Source organism: Peromyscus eremicus, chromosome 17, assembly GCF_949786415.1.
Source record: "Peromyscus eremicus chromosome 17, PerEre_H2_v1, whole genome shotgun sequence".
Classification (NCBI taxonomy): Eukaryota; Metazoa; Chordata; class Mammalia; order Rodentia; family Cricetidae; genus Peromyscus; species Peromyscus eremicus.
This window is the reverse complement of record NC_081433.1, coordinates 17012892-17030478: the sequence shown is the minus strand read 5'-3', so window position 1 is coordinate 17030478 and position 17587 is coordinate 17012892. Positions and strand designations below refer to the sequence as shown.

Genomic DNA, 17587 nt, shown 5'->3' with positions numbered 1-17587 from the left:
TGGAGAAAACCCCTCCATCAGATCGTCCTATAGACAATTCAGTGGTACATGCTCTTGACTAATGATTGTTGTGTAGGGCTCTGCCCACTGTGGGCAGTGCCATCCTCTGGGCAGGTGGTCCTGGGTTGTATAAGATAAGTAACTGAGGAAGCCACCAGGGAACAAGCTAGTAAGCAGTGGCCTCTGCCTCAGTCCCTGCCTCTAGGTTCCAGCCTTGAGCTCCTGCTGACAGTGATGAACTGTTAGCTGCAAGTGTAAGCTGGAATAAACCCTCTCCTTCCCAAGCTGATTTTGGTCGTGGTGTTTACACAGCAATAAAACAAACAAACAAACAAACAAACAAAAAACCACAGACTGGTGGATCATAACTTTATTGCATCTCCTTTTTAGAAGATCATTGGAGAAGAAAAATCACTAATTAAAAACAGACAATAGGAATTAGAATATATTTTCACATTGTGGTGATTTTGCTTTTTGTTTTATGCCACCAAAGTTTTAATTTTTTAATGCATTTCTCAAATTGTATGATCACAAAAACCTTAAAAATATTCTATGTATTTGAGTCACATATATCAGAATTACTTACCAAGACGATGACTTAGTGTCATCTCAAAATGACTGCATGTTTTTCTGTTTTAGATATGTAATAACTTTGGTAATTGCCAATGCTTTCCTGACTACAGGCCTCCAGACTGTAACTTACAGATTGGATCGCCAGGGGGCAGCATCGACGATGGAAACATTATCAGAGCTGGTCAGTACAAAGAAACCCCCCGAAGCCGAGTAGTATGTTGTCTGTGTTATTAATTGAAGACAGACATCTTTGTCAAATCTTTCCCAGGCCAGTTACAAATAAGTTAATTTGGTGCCCTATTTGTGATGAGTTTTCTCAGAGGGAGTCAACTCTAACCAACTTGGCGAAGTCAACTAAAATAGAATGGTACTCTTAAGTTTCAATAAATGTCACTAAGTTTTTAAAAGTCATACATAGAATAATGAAAAGCATATACATGGTTCATATTTCATATTATTAAAACAGAAAATTATTGAAAAGCAACTCTGCCATGCACTGTTCATTCTGAGTGAGACTTAGAGAAATATACAGCAAAATATGTGTTCCTACCAGGAAATAATAATAAGTCACATTCTGAATACATGCTCATATTTTCCCTCGTTCCTATAGTGAATAAAAGCTATATCATAAGCTACTCGCTGGTTCAGTCATTCATCCCTTCATATATTTCCCTCCATGAGCATGTCATCAGGTATTTGGAGAAGAAATAACATTGAGATCCATGTTTCAGAAAGTCTACATAATCAATAACATAGAAGTTTTGTAATGAAAGTATATTACCGAACAAGCAATGGTGTTAGCTTTATTGGCCTGAAGTAGATATATAAATGGACAATGGATAAATTGTTTCAGATATCAAGTATTTGAAAATGACAGTGACTGAAACATGGTTGTGAATTAATACCTAACACATGAAAGAAGGGGTTCAAGGATTCTGTACACATTTTTACAAGAAAGTCAAGGGTTGAACAGAGCATGGATATAACCTATTTAGTTTGTACAGTGAGAGCTGGGTGTGATGGCACATGACTGTAATCTCAACACAGGAATCTGAAGCAGGAGGAGTGCTACAAGTTTGAGGTTAGCCTGGGCTAAAGTGAAAGACCCTGTCTGTGTTAGGGTTTCTACTGCTGTGATAAGACACCATGACCCAAAGCAACTTTGGGAGGAAAGGTGTATTTCACTTTACAGTTCTCAGATCATACTCTTCTGCAAGGGAAGTCAGGGCAGGTACTCCAACTGGGCAGGAACCTGGAGGCAGGAGCTGATGCAGGGGCCATGGAGGGGTGCTGCTTACCAGCTTGCTCTCCTTGCCTTGCTCAGCTTCCTTTCTGATAACCCCCAGGACTACCACCTGCCTGGGGGTTGTACCACCCAGGATGGGCTGGGCCCGGCCCTCCCACCCATCGTCTCTTGTGTTTGCATCTTGTATGGGTCTCTACATCATCTACTGCAAAAAGAAGCTTCTCTGATGGGGATTGAAGGATATACCAAATCTATGGGAAAGATGGCTAAGAATCACTTTAATATTATCTAGATGTAGCAGAACAATAAAATATGTTTAATAAATAATAGAAGTATTTAAGAATTTTCTCAGTGTTTGGTTCCTCAAAGATTTTGAACAATGTGTTTGACCATGTTCATCACCCTCCCTCAGCTCTTCCTAGATCCACCCATTTCCCTACCCATCCAACTTTGGGTCCTCCCTTTTTTTTAATCCCAATAGTGTTGGGTTTTTCTCGAGGGCCTATGACAATTCTAGGCACAGTTTCTTGTCAGGCCAGCCATTGTAGCGTTCCTGGTTCACAGATGGGGAGGACTTGTGATGACTTCTCTCCTCCGGTAGTCTACACAGCACTCTCCAGCACTGTGAAAGCCATCCAGTAGACATGAAGCATCTGGGTAGTGACAGATTGATATTTTTATGTCCCATGATTCAAGTGTGTGGTGTCTTCAGCAACAGGGTCTCACCATCTCATTTTAGGGGGTAATGAAGAGTATTGGCTAGAACCTCTAAGGTTTGGGGAGCTATGAGACATCATTGGCCAAAAACTCCGTTGCTGATACTGGACTTTTTGTTAGCCTCTGGTGTCTAGTAGGTGCTTTGTCACCCCATTATTGCATAAATCCAGGAAAGTTTTGTTCTATGCGTATGTATATGTTCTAGGAAGCCACTGTAGTAGTAGATTTCCATACGGCTTTTTACAAATGTTCTTAGTCCTGGTTGTCTGTCCCTGTATTCCCCACCACTCTCTACCCCACTGTAACCCTTCTTGTTAGGTTTTTCCCTTTTAACCCATTACACCTCTGTTTTATCTCCTCTCTTTTAAAAGACCCTCCTCCCATGTCCCTTTACTAATTTTCTGACCTCTATGGCTATTCGAAACGAAACACACATATCTGAAGAGCCAAAGCTAATACCCACAAATGGGAGAAAACTATAATGTTTGTCTTTCTGGGCCAGGGTTACCTCACTCAGAGAGATTTGTTCCAGTTCCATCCACTAACCTGTGGATTCTATTTTTCTTAACATCTGGATAATATTCCATTGTGTAAATGTGCCACATTTTCATTATCGTACGCCAGTGAATGGACATTTAGGCTATTTTCATTTGCTAGATATTATGAATGGAGTAATAATGAATATGGATGATCAGGTATCTGTAATAAGATATAGAGTCATTGGGTAGATGCCCAAGAGTGGTAGAGCTGGCTGATTTCTGTAGTGGCCGCATAACTTGGCCCTTACATCAGTAGTGAATAAATATTCCCCCTACATCCACATTGCATTTGTCACCACTTGTTTGGGGGGCTGTGCTTTTGTTTTCATAGCCATTTTGACTGGGATAATATGAAATCACAAAGTAGTTTTCATTTATATTTCCCCAATAGCTACGGATGTTGAACATTTTAAAAAGTGTTTCTTAGCCATTTGCGTTTAATCTTTGGAGAAATCTGCTTGGTTCCATGCTCCACTTTTTAATTTGATTGTTTTTGTTTGGGGGTTTTTTAATTGTTATTTGTTTGTTACTCTTGATGTTCAGGGGGTTTGGAGGTTCTCTGTTTGTTGGGTTTTGTTGTTGTTGTTTCTCTATATATCCTAGACACTAACCCTCTATTTGACATATGTCTAATAAAGATTGTCCCATTCTGTGGACTGCCTCTTCACTCAAAAGATCATGTCCTTTGCTGTTCAGAGACTTCTTAGTTTCATGAAGTCCCACCTGTCAACCGCTGGTCTTAATGTTTGCATCTCTGAGCTCCTGTTCAGGAAGTCCTTTCTTGTGCCAGTGAGTTCAAACCTATTCCCTGTTTTCTCTTCTATCAGATCCATGGTATAAGCTCTCATGTGAAAATTTTTGAGGTTTTTTGTTTTGTTTTGTTTTGTTTTTGAGTGAGAAATGAGGATCTAGTTTCATTCCTGTACTTGTAGTTAGCTAGTTTGACTAGTACCATTATCATATATGGTCTTTTACCCAAAGTGTATTTCTGGTCTCTATGTAAAGGTTCAGGTGCCTATAGCAGTTCAGGCTTGCATGTGGGTTTTCAGTTCTATTGCATTATCAATGTGTTTGTTTCTATGCCAGTGCCATACTGTTTTTATTACTATAGCTCTGTAGTATAACTTGAAATCGAGGATGATAATACCTTCAGCAAATTTTTTTTTAATTGCTTAGGATTATTTTGGCTATACTAGGTCTTTTGTGCTTCCATGTGAGATTTAAATTTTTTCCAAGTTCTATGAGGAATTGCATTGGGATTTGGGTGTGGATCACATTGAATCTGTAGATTTCTTTTGGTAGGTTGACCATTTTCACAATATTAATCCTATCAGTCCATGAGCATAGGTAGTCTATCTTCTAATATCTTTTTCAGTTTTTTTCCCAGTGTCTTAAATCTTTCATTGTCTAAATCTCTCACTGCCTTGATTGTACTTATTTCGAGATAACCCAGCACGTACACATGGATGTGGTGAAGGTAAAAGAGAAGAGTTTGTATCCATAAAGTGTTAATACCACATGGAAAAATATAATTTTATAAAAATGTGTTCATTTAAGAAGAGAAACTTACTTAGCAAGGCAGTGGATAAAAGTTTTTATAACAAATTTTCTCTTGAATTTTCACTTCACTCTGTCAACATAGTGACTTTTAACATATTTAAATAAAAATTACTATTAAGTTATATATAAAGTAAGAATTTGAGTCAGGTTGAGCAGACCTGGTTTTTGCAGCATTTGTGACTGTGACAGAAACCCTCAATGGCCTTTTTTGCCACGTTTGAAATACACAGTGTTGTCATCCACAGCTGCTCTGCTGTGGGCACAGTGGTCCTGTCCTCCATTCTGGAAGAGCTTAAAGCCCTAGGATATAGGGAGGTTGGTCAATGGCATCTTTTGAATGATTGATGTTACCAAGGAACCCCATGAGACAAACATCACTCCAAGCAAGTAGACAGTACCAGAACATTTAAATAAATATGCAAAAAAAGACATATGGAAAAATGTGTCGTGTGGTTTGGAAGTGTTCTCTTATTTTCCCCAGGCTAGTTCCTTGTGGTTTGCCAAAGTATTAATCACATTATGCATGCATGGGATTAAAGTGTGAAAAAAGAAGGAGCATGTCTAAGTTTCAGATCAACCTGTCCTTTCTGGTGTTTCTTTTCCAGACCTATATCTGGGGACAAAACACTTCAGCAAGCATCAGGACAGCTGGCTGATCCTGGGTTTCCTCATTTTTCTGCCTTTTATCATAACTTTCATCATTGGGATCATGAAGAGAAATGAAAGAAAAATCATGCCTCAGAGATAACACCAAATATGAGGGGTAAATATAACCCATGGTATATTAACTTATTTGGTTAAATGGAACTGCATTTTAATAGTTTATGTTCTCTAACATCTATTATTTTACTCCTAAATATGTACTATTTTTTGCCCAATATGAGTTGAATTCTTATCATTTTCCTTCTCAGTACTTAAGTGTCTTGGACCTTTTTTCTAGTTGTACTCCACGCTGCGCAGGGAACTGAATTTGCCAGACAAGACTAAAATCTGTGCGTCACTGTAATTTTTCCTCCTAGTTGTGTCTAACCCATGGAATGGAGTTGAACTTCAAGGCGCTATATTAACAGTTTCATTGAGAAATTATTTTTAATCTCATACTCCTTCCATATTTGCCTCAAACGCTATCAAAACCTTGTTTCCGAAATTACATGCTGTTCCTCATGTTCACGCATGCCTTTTTAGTTTGTGCTTCTCTGGACAGGTAGGCGTTTCGCCCACCAATGGTAAGAAACTGATATGCCCAAGTGCTCCAGTGTCTTTGACCTTTTACTGTTATTTTTAACCACAGAGGGAATGACCATCAGCAAGAAGCCAGAAAAGGGAGTCATGAGGGAGTCTTCAAAAGTGTGGTCCAGGATTCCTAAACTACCAGAGCAAGGAGTGCTGGGATCCCCTGAGCAGACCCGTTGACCAGGACTGCCCATATTAAATGACTCTGATTTCCGTGGCTCATAATTACATGGCCGAGACCACACAGTTGGCAGTCATATGTCCAGCCATTCATGCTGACCTCCCGGAACTGCCACCGGCCCGTTTTAAATGTACTCCTTTGCATGGTACACATTGTTTGCATACAAAGGAACTCACCATAACTGCAAAAGGACAACCAAGTAGAGACATACTTGCCCCAGTAGTCCATGGTACCCCACTACAGAAACTAGCTGCTGTACAGGCTGCTGCCTTTTTGATCATTCTTAGTAAACCGGCTTTCCTATATTGTGTTCTAAAGGGTGACTTCACTAACTGCTGGTTAATGGTCTATTGCCATTCTTACTTTTCTACTACATCCTTAAAACTGGAGCCCATTTGAATATCACCTATAGCAAAGGACAGTGGACTATGGGGATCTCCATACTCATGGAAGCTTCTCCATTGGGGAGGGGGTCAGCTGCAGTTTCTGGCCTTTTATTGATGAGTTTTCTTCACAATTACTTACTATCATAGGATGTGTTATCCATAAAGAATGAAAGTTGGATCAGTTCATTGTTCTGGAGGTTGGGAGGCTAATGTTTGAGATGCTGCACCAGGTTAGGTCCTTCCTGTTAGAGTAGTTCCCTAAAATCCCCTGATGTGACAAAGTGTGTCACATGGCAAGGAGAGGCACATCCAAGAGACACACCACAGTGGCTTTTGTAAGAGAGCTAGCTCAGTAACCTGCTAATCTATAAATCTGTAGGTAGGTTGACCCATTCACAACCTAATCACTTCTCAAAGGTTTTATCTTATCCATCTTCTTAGTACCGCACAGTGGGGGCTATATTCGAACATGTATTTTCCTGGAGCATTTAACCCATAGTGATCGTAAATATGGTATCACGTGTGGTTTTCTTTGAAAGTTGTTAATGGTTTAAGATATTTTCAGTTATACACATATATCTATGTTGCTTATATAGAAGTAGGCCATATTCACTAGAAGAAGGAAAGAAGAATAAGAGGAGTAAGAGGGGAAATGAAGAAAAAGGAGGAGGAGGAGGAAGAGGAGGAGGAGAAGGAGAAGGAGAAGAGGAGGAGAAGAGGAGGAGGAGGAAGAGGAGGAGGAGGAAAAGAAGAAGAAGGAGGAGGAGGAGGAGGAGGAGAAGGAGAAGAAGAAGAAGGAGAAATAGTAGTAGTAGTAGTAACCTTGGTAGGCTCCCATGATTCTTTATGGAGAAAAAGAAAAAGCGGACTCAAAAGGAATGCCTAATGTTGGATTCTATAGAGGGGATTGTTCATCCTACAGATAACATGCTCAGTGCCTCTACATAGTTAATAAGCAGAGTGGAAAGTGATTTTTTTCTTATAGATCTATATTCATTTCCATATGCATTTCCTTTGGTTTGGATGCTTAGTCCTAGCTGTTGATACAATTTAATGGGCTGTGGAGTCACTGGGAGATGATGCCTGTCTAGGAGAAGTATGATTGAGCCTTGAAAGTTACAACCCAGTCCTGGTTCCCACCTGTTCTACCCTGTTCTTGCTGGTCAACCTCCTCAATGTGCTCTGTGCTCCTGCCAGCCTAGGCTAAGCAATTCCTGCTGCCACGCCTTCTCTGCCACAGTGGATTGAAATCCCGGAAACCATAAGCCTGTATCTTAATTATGTTTTCAATGGCACTGAGTATCTATTACTTCAGGATAAATGAAAATGAAATATCTAAGTGCACGTTTCAGACCCACTGGGAGATTTAAAAACTGTTCTTGGCTGAGGACATTGTAACTATGCTTAGCATTCAGACTGTGGCATGGTTGTTACCAGCTGCCTTTAGCCATGCAGATGGCAAAACAGAAAAGAAAAAGCAGAACAGAAGGATTTGAAAACTTGCCGTGTTCGAGCTCAAGAATATTTAAAGCTGCAAGCATGGCACATGCAGACACGGCAGTTATCATTGGAAAGGATGTTAGCACGCATACACACAGATTAAAAGTTGCCATTTCTCCTGCCAAGCATAGCTTTTCACTGTTGTTCATCCTAAAGCAACTCCCAGCTCTCATGAATTCTTAGTTGAGAAGAGAATTTGGAAACGGATTCATAAAGTAATTTTATTTAGCATTTGAGAGGAAAAACAACAAAACCGGATTGCTATAAATCTCAGCTGCCCAGAACAGGGACGAGGAGAAAAGGAGGAGGAAAGCCATGCCCTTTACTACAGAGCCAATTGTTTTTTATCTAGTAAATAAAAATTGGCTGACCTTAAAAATCAATCATCAATCAATCAGTATATTTTGATAGATTGGGGAAAATATTGCCAATAGGTGAGAAAAAAACCAATTTGATAGAATCAATATATATCCATGTCTTGTAATTTGGTCTGTCCTAATCACAAACTATTTTTTTTTTGCCAGATTTTTTCTCCTTCATGATTGCTTTTCCCCAGTGCCCAGATCATCTGCACCCATCAGATCCATTTGAACATCATGTCTTTCTTCCGTGTATTTGTCTTAAATAACCTTACCCGATTTTCTCCCTTGGGCTGCCTTCTTATATGTTCAGTTCAAATTCTAGGGACCTACAAATCAGGAAACTGTAAACAAGTTTAATCTAAAGCAAATGATGTTTTATTTGGATGCAGAATAGATTTGCGAGTCTGAAAATGAAGGCTGGGCATCATTTTTGCCAAGGAAAGTGGGCTTGGGCACTTCTCAACTCTAGCGGTCAGAACGATGGGAGTAGGGAAGTTCAGGATGTGTCCCAAGTCAGACATCTGACTATGTCATGTACATGTACTCCCAGCACTGAGAGTTAGAACACCAAGTGTGCATTAGGCTGCATTAGCTTTATGAGCTTTTTTCTTATAGGAATAGAAAAAGGGACATATTCTTTTCAAGCATGGTTTGTGTAGAGAGAAAGGAACATTCTTGACGTGGTGGATCAGTGCCTGTGTTGCAGAATAAAACCACAGTTGAGGATTCAGACAGTGGCACCAACAGCCGTCTCAGGCACGTCTTTACTGACTAGGAGACTGGGGGTATTCTTAGACATAGGCCCTCCCAGAGTCACGCGGGTGACAGTTACCTGAAGGCAGTCTGTGACAGTTTGATTTTGTTCATCTCAGTTTCCTGCTTATTTTAAGGCATTGGGGTCTTTGTGTAAACTTGTTGCGATGGAAATGACCATGGATCATTTCCAAGACAAATAAATGAGGCTACCCTCTGTAGCACAGACCAAAACCCTCCACTGTATATGTTTCTCTGGACATAGCATGGATCCATTACAGATATTGCTTCTGTAGTTTCAGATACAGACTCAGTAATACACCTGGCTCTGTGATGCCCGGCATCCTCTCTAAGAGAAGATCCAGCAGTAAATGGAACTGGTTCCATCTTGCTGATGCACTTTTTTTTTTTTTTTTTTTATGAGACCATCCAGGGACTGGTCTGTCAGCCCTGGTCTGGCAGTTGCACCCTGGGGTGTTTTCTCTCTGCATGGGGAAGCATCAAAGTAATGACATTATAACAAGTGAGTGTTATTTTGGGAGTTTTCCCCAGCAAGAATAGAGTGTTTCCTGAACCATTAATCTGGGGACAGAAAGGGGCTGACATAGTGTCTGGGCTATTCTGGTAGAGGAAATATTGGTGGAAACCCTGCACTTTTTCTTTTGTGGTTTGTATCAATTCAGCAGTAAGGGAAACTGCCCTTGGCCCAAAGGCACACGTTTAGCAAAGGGATCGATTGCTGATTGTAATTGCCCACAGGTCTATTATCTTCAGCCCAAACCTCAGTTGGCACACTCTATCTCTTTCCTTGATGAGGAGAGAAAACGACCATTTGCAGTCAGAATGCAGATGCACTGGTAAGCCATGGAGTGTTTCATTTCTGAGTAAAGCTCCCCAGCTCCAGGAGGACAAAGAAGGATTCAGGCTGTTCTGATGTAAGATTAGAAAGGGGAGGGGAACATGGGTCAGTGGTTAGGGCCACATACTACTCTTGAAAAGGACCCAAGTTTGGATTCCAGCACCCATATAGTGTGACTCACAACTGCCTGTAACTCTAACTCCAGGGGAACTTAATACTTTTGGTCTCTGTAGACGCCAGCACTCAGGTATATATACCTAAACACGCGCGCGCGCGCGCGCGCGCGCGTGTATACACACACACACACACACACACACACACACACACACATGCTTACAGGCATGGGCACTTAAAAACTAATACAAAAAAAAACCAAATCCTTTAAAAATGTAGAAAGAGGAGATGGGCCTTTCCAGATAAGTTCAGAACACAGTTCGAGCTTTAGGCTACCTAACCCCAAGAATCTGCCCAGTCGTTTGCCTTTGGAACAGGGAAGTGAGTAGTAATATGGAAGGATGTAAGTGAAGTATGGAGAAATCCAGGTTCAAAGACTTTAAGTGACCTAGAGGCCTAACTCATGGTTGGCCAAGATGCAGTTCCTCTTGAAAAGCCTTGTGTCCTTCTGTGACCAGCCGAGGTGAGCGCTACCTGCCACAGAAGCCCGTCATCTACATCTGGAGTCGGTCTCAGAGAGGTTATGTGTTTAGGCTCAGTTGGTGGGCTGCACCGGTAACGCCTCCTGAAGGCATAGCTGTCTGGTAAATTGCCGGCCTTCCCAGATGAAGGTGCCACACCGATCGATCCCCGGAAAGAGCCTGCTTTCCGGAAGGAGGATACAGATTGGAAACTGCAGGTTGTCGGCAGTGACACTGGTGATATCACTAGCTGCCACGGGGCTCGGGTTCTAGAAGGGTGGATTCCTTGTGTGGCAAAGACAAAGTATAATTAGTACTCTGTTTGCTGAAGGAATTCAACACCAGGCTTGATTCCCTCGATAGCTTGGGGAGTTAAAGGATGCTGGTGCATTTAGGGAAGAATTAACTTGGGTCAGTTTGTCTCAGAGAAGCAGAATGAATACAACTGATTGTTATGGCTGGAGGGCCCAGAGGGTGGGAGAGGGAAGTGCAGAACTCTCCCCTCCTTTGGGGAATAATATGCAGGCAAATAACTAAGAAGATCCCGGAGCAGGCCAACACAGACTTACATCATGCTTCCCATGAGCCCGTTGTAACAGAGGCTCTTAAAGATACAGGCTCTTAAAGTCTGGCACCCAATGAGCAGGCCTCATGGGGTATGGCTGTCTGTCAGTACTGTTTATGGAAAGTCAGGTGCCCATTGTGAGTTTAGGCTGTTGACCAAATTTAGTGGAAAAGTGTTTGGGATCATAAAATGGGCTGCCTTTTGAAGTTGCTTCTCCCAAAAGCCACCGGTTGGATCAATTATCACTCTATCACATGTCGCTGAAACCCTGCCCACACACTCTATAAACGGCATACAGTGCTGGAGCAACCGGTCCCCTGTGAAGAACACCTCACAGGTGAGGCAAGATTCTGCTCCCTGGCCCAGGACTTGGATGTGTTTATCTGGAGAACCCTATGAAGCTGCCACACATCATGGGCTACACATCATACACTTCCAGGAGGTTCCTGGCCACCTATTAGCCCCCTGAGAGACTTGGAAGGAGCAGTGCCCTCCTGTCTTCCCAGTGAAATTACTCTTCATACATCTCTTGTTTATCAACTTTCGCCACTTAAAATGTCCAGTTGCAATTTTTGGAATGGCCATAAGATGTCACTATACATTCATCGTAACAAAAGGAACCAACCACAGTTGGGCTCAGCCTGGCAGAGTTGGCTCAACCATTCCTTGATAGATCTGAATTCAAAATTTTGCCAAATGCATGTCCAGACGTTTGCCAAAGCATCTCTTACCTTGTTTAAGGCTAAGATGCACTATATTTTATTTTTTCTATGTAGATATTGCATATATATATATATATTCAAGCATGGATGGATGACTTAATCATGCAGCAAAAAGTTCTCTCCAAGTTGAAATTTTAAATTCTACTATTAAATATGTGTGTGTGTGTGTGTGTATCTGTGTACATGTATGGGTATATATGTATGTTATGTATGTATATGTGTCTGTGTTTCTGTGTGTATGCATATGTTGTGTGTGCATATGTTGTGTGTGCATGTGTGTGTGTGTGTGTGTGTTAGAGTTTCTACTTCTGTGATAAAAACAACTTGACTGTCAGCAACTTGGGAAGGAGAGGGCTTAATTCTATACTGTGAACACTTTATCACAGCAAAATGTATTATCTGAAAACGAGTAAATAAAACCTTGAAACTTTCACTGGCACTCAAATTACCAATCTGAATATTAGCTAAGGCATGCTATTAATACTAGTGTGCAGCCCAGACTCCCAGGCCTGTGGGCACCATGCCTGCTACCCTTGCAAGGAGTGCCCTGGAGCCTGTATCTTCGGGTGCACGGGCGTACCTAGTGTTGAGGTCTCTGTGTACCAGGTCACTATGAGAGTATTGACCATCTCCGGGTCTAGGGCAGTGGTTCTCAACCTTCCTAAATGCTGTGACCTTTTAATTCAGTTCCTCATGTTGTGGTGACCCCCTAACCATAAAATCATTTTGTTGCTAATTTATAACTGTGATTTTGCTACTGTTATGAATCGTAATGTAAATATCTGATTTGCAGGATAGCTGATATTCAGTTCCGTGAAAGGGTCTTTCAACCCCCACAGGAGTTTCGACCCACAAGTTGAGAACCGTCTCACATGTGAACTCTATATTAATACACAGAAGAGAAGTCTGATCTTCCACCTGTTTCCCTAAGCCATGACTTTTGCCCTAAGAAATAAAGTGTGTTAAACTGAGCTGACCGGGAGGCACATACCTGTAACCCCAGAATTTGATGGGCAAAAGCAAGAGGATGGAGCTTCATAAAATCTACTCATCTTTAAACATACAAAAGGAAGATAAAAGAAAAAGTTCAAACTTAGAAAAAGAAATGTGCCTTATTTTATAGTTGTCTCATGGCTGTAATCTGTTTGTCCAAACTGTAGATCATAAATACTAAATCAAAGCATACACCTCCCTTTTGCATTTCTTAGACAGTACCCTAAGGGTTAAACATGTCTGCCATAGGTTGATTTTTATTGTTTGTGTGTTTGTAAGCAACTTTAGGTGGAAACCCAGGAGCAGGTCTGGTTCTTGACCTGATTGTAAGTTTCTCTTTTCCTCTTCATTACAGCAAGTTACTCATTACACCAGAAAACTGCCAAGGAGTTCTACAGTGAATGGACCAAAGGAGAAATTGTGTGTTCGAACCCCTCTGTTACCCCTGGATACAGTTTCAACCTCAGACTTTTGTAAAATAAAATGGACACGTGCACAAGTAGAGGCTTCTGTGTGTCTCTCCAGCGGCTATGGGTGGCCGGTGACAAATGGGTCAAGGGTGGCTAATGGCCAGTGCCGGAAGGGCTGTCTAAAGTCCTCCCTACCAGAAACTTCTGGACCACAGACCTGGGGCCTGGGCAGAATAGTAAGTTTAAGGAAGACAAAGTAGGGGGAGATTCGAGAATGAAAACCAATTAGAGTTCATGCTGTAAAAAGACAGAAAAGGCATGGATGAGGGTTACAGCTAGGGTTTGGTCATGGACCTGAGAAACCGTTAGCGGGACTCACTAGAATAGAACAGACCGAAGTCATCAGGGCAGCCAGTGAAGGGCCCTGGCATGTGACTCCACAGTGGACGGGTGGAGAGGACAAACGGTGTTGGTTATGTGTCTTACAGGCAAGATGGGATCTCACAGACAATGGAAAACACCGCCCCACCACAGCTACCACAACCAATGGAGAACAAGTAAGTTACTTCAGTAGGCCTCTACTCAAGACAGAAGTACAGTCAATTCAAAACATTTCCAGAAAGATCGTTGTAGACTCCGATAGAATCCAAGATGAATTCTAATCAACATTGAAGGGGAAGTTGATACCAATTCTACAAAACTTACCCCAGGAAACTAAGCTCATTGTGCCTGCCCTCGTGAATAATAAACAGCATCAGGTGATAAACAAAAATGCTCTGCTGAAGCTTCTGAAATGAGAAAGAAGCTTGGGACCCATGAACACCAAATCCAGCCTGCCATACCTAGGACAGACCTGGCTGTATTCCCATCTAAGAACAGGGCAATTAGGGAGCTTGTGAACCTCAGTATAGCTACGAGCTGCCAGGCCACACATGTGAGCATTCTTCAAAGCCAGAATAACCTTTCCAACTGGTATACCTAATTTTTTTTTCTTTTTTTAGTTTATTTTGTTTTGTTTTGGTTCTTTTGAGACAGGGTTTCTCTGCATAGCCCTGGCTGTCCTGGAACTCATTTTATAGACTAGGCTGGCCTTGAACTCATAGAGATCTGCCTGCCTCTGCCTCCTGAGTTCTGTGATTAAAGGTGTACACCACCAGGATCCCACGTTATTATTATTATTATTATTATTATTATTATTATTATGATGGTGATGATGATGATGTTTTTCCAAGTTACTCATTTTACCCAGAATTTTGTTTCTTGAACCAATAAATTCTATGCAGTTGTGTAAAAGTGGCTGTCATTTTCTCTCCCTGCTCCCAGCACCTGAGTACATTTTCCCATTCAAGATCATTCTTTGTTACATAGGGAATTCAAGGCCAATTTTCGATAGAACATTGTATCTATGATAAAACATAGCAAAAACATATGTTCCTATATCTGTTTATTGACGTGGCTGAAGATATAGACATAGAGCATGTGTAGTTTAATTCCACAGTTCCTAATAGCATTATAAATGTCCTCACCTTAGTTCTTCCTCACAGACACTCTTCATATTCTCTACTATTGCATTTCATGCAGTCCTGTCCATTGTGGAAACACAAAATACAAACCAAAGTTTAACGCCTCACTTGCTTGAGACCTAGGGAGAATGCTTCATGAATAAAATGTTTGTCACACAAATGTGAGAATCAGAGAACCAGAGAACCAGGTCTAACCATGTTAGACCCTCAACATGGGAAAAGCACCATGTTGCCAAGGCTGGCCTTGAACTTGCAGCAATCCTCCTGTCTCCCAGCCTCCCCAGCACTGGGATTAAGGCATGCACTACTGCAACCAGGGGATCTTTCTTGATTACACTAAGAAGTTCATGGGATCTACCTCATACTGAAATCATGTCATGTCTCTACCGACCATAGCTGGATTTGTGGGCAGGGCAAGACATGTTTGTGGCCAGCAACGGTGAGCTGTGACCCATTTGTGTTGAATATCCTGTGAGCAGCCTGCTCCCTCAAATTCACAGACAATTCAGAATCATTATCGGGCTTTCTGATTTAATGAATGAACCAAGGAAAAAACAAGTGAAGAAATGAATTAACATATTTTTTTTAAAACAGTCTGACTATGTAACCTGGGCTATCCTCAAATGTGCCATCTTCCTGCTTTAGTCCCCCAAGTACTAGAATTATAGACATGCCCTGCCATTATTATTTTTTTTTTTTTGAAGAGGAAGGATTGGAAGGAAAAAAATTATGTTGCTTACATTTTCACAAAATCTTTTGAACTGCTAAAGTCTAATACAGTTGTGTCTAACTAATATCCTAACAAGTTAATATCCTTCTTCTGAACTGGTGGCCAGCAAGAAATTACGACCCACCGGGCGGTGGTGGCGCACGCCTTTAATCCCAGCACTCGGGAGGCAGAGCCAGGCGGATCTCTGTGAGTTCGAGGCCAGCCTGGGCTACCAAGTGAGTTCCAGGACAGAAGCAAAGCTACACAGAGAAACCCTGTCTCGAAAAACCAAAAAAAAAAAAAGAAAAAGAAATTACAACCCAACGGTGCAATTTCCCAGAGTTCCTGAGCTTGATGGAAAAGGGGGAATACCAGACATTTGGCCAAAAATCACTTTTGTTTCCACACTCCCCGTGATGGTTAATGTTAACTGCCAACTGGACAGACTCAAGAGCCACCTAGGGGGCAAAGAACCAAGCCTCCAGGCACACCCAGGAGGGATTGTCTAGGTCAAGGTCAGCCTCTGAAGATGGCTGGAAGAGATTCTCTTGATTGTGTTCACTGATGTGAGAAGACCCATTTTAACTGTGTGCACCACTGTTGCCTGGGCAGGGGTATGAACTGTACCTACTCCAACGTCCACACTACTAACTGAGCTACACCTCCAATCCCATTACTGTGCACCAAAACTTTCTCTTTGGAGAATATAGGAAAGGTTTGGGAACATTCACCATCACCTGGCCACCAACATGCGTACCAGTCCCCACACCAACACCCACCATGCCAGTGTCAACACCAACTTTTTGAAGTAAGAATAAAGTTCAAAATATTAAACTGATCTGCAATTAGAAGTATAATTTAGAGCCGGGCGGTGGTGGCGCTCACCTTTAATCCCAGCACTTGGGAGGCAGAACCAGGCAGATCTCTGTGAGTTCCAGGCCAGCCTAGTCTACAGTACAAGATCCAGGAAAGGCATCAAGACTACATGAAGAAACCCTGTCTCAACAAAACAAAACAAACAAAAACGTATAATTTAGCTTAACTATGTATGTTTTGAAATGAGATGACGAATACATTTAAAAACTATACACTAAAAATAGAGAAGATAAGTAGAACAGGCTGCTAGGAAGGGGAATAATTAATAATTGGGGAAATAATTAATTGGGAAAGGGGAGGGAGGTATAGAAGAAGAGAGAGAGAAGACTGATACACAATACTAAGGATGTTTGGGGAAAAAAACAAAGGGAAACCTATTATTCTATAAGTTTACATAAAAATGGAGTTACCCCACATGAAGAGTATAATCCCCCAGCAAGAGCCACAGACTAACAAAAACCCTATTGACCGACAAGTGACAGATAGATCCCTTCAAGTTGTTGGTCAAGGGAGTCCAAGAGACACCCAAAACAATATAGGCTATTGCCACCGCTCTAGGTTGTTGAAGAAAAGACCCTACTGTTGAAGACACTACCTGCTTCCACCACAGGACTTGGACAGATGAAGCTGGTGCTGTTCCAGAGGGTTCCTCCCTGAAGGATAACTCTCATAGTATTAGAGGGTGCTATGCAAGCTGCCAAGGGAGAGATGTTATCAGCAATACTACATGGCTGTAGTTCCTGAAAAACACAGCAATGATCATCCCAGCAGGCTAGCCCCAAGAGTTCCAGAATGACACTTACATCTTGGGGATAACCATTGGTTCTCTAATTAAGTTTACAGTCCATTCAATAGGATGGAATTCATGCCTGGAACTCTACCCTGATCCACAGATCCTAGGAGAGAACCTACTACTGCTATGTTGCTAAATTAATATCGTTTTCAGCTTCCTTCTAAATACTTGTATTTGTGCCCATAGATGGGTCAGCTCTCATCTTTTACCAAGGGAAGGTTTTTGCAGCAGACAGATGCTATTCCAGAGTTCCCCAAGGGATCGAAAGGAAGAGAGTAGGAGAAGGTGGCGTGCCTGCTTCCAAATGAGACATCTATAACACAACCGCTATACCTAAGGCTCAGGGAATATCAGTGGGAAAGCTGGAAGAAAGACTGCAGGAGCCAGAGGACTGGGCGAGCTGCTGTGAGACAGTGTCTTCTGGGAGCAACACCCATAAACATTCAACAATA

General features: G+C 41.7%; 1 protein-coding gene across 1 annotated transcript in view; it reads left to right on the top strand.

Annotated features, from left to right (window-relative positions):
- Adam18 (ADAM metallopeptidase domain 18) overlaps positions 1-13323 on the top strand; it is a 67836-nt gene extending 54513 nt beyond the window's left edge. The window contains exons 18-20 of the mRNA XM_059245077.1: positions 640-754; positions 5241-5398; positions 13180-13323. Of these exons, the coding sequence (XP_059101060.1) occupies positions 640-754; positions 5241-5383 (258 nt within the window). The 3' untranslated portion in view covers positions 5384-5398; positions 13180-13323. The remainder of the gene's footprint in view (positions 1-639; positions 755-5240; positions 5399-13179) is intronic.
- Positions 13324-17587: the final 4264 nt, after the last annotated feature.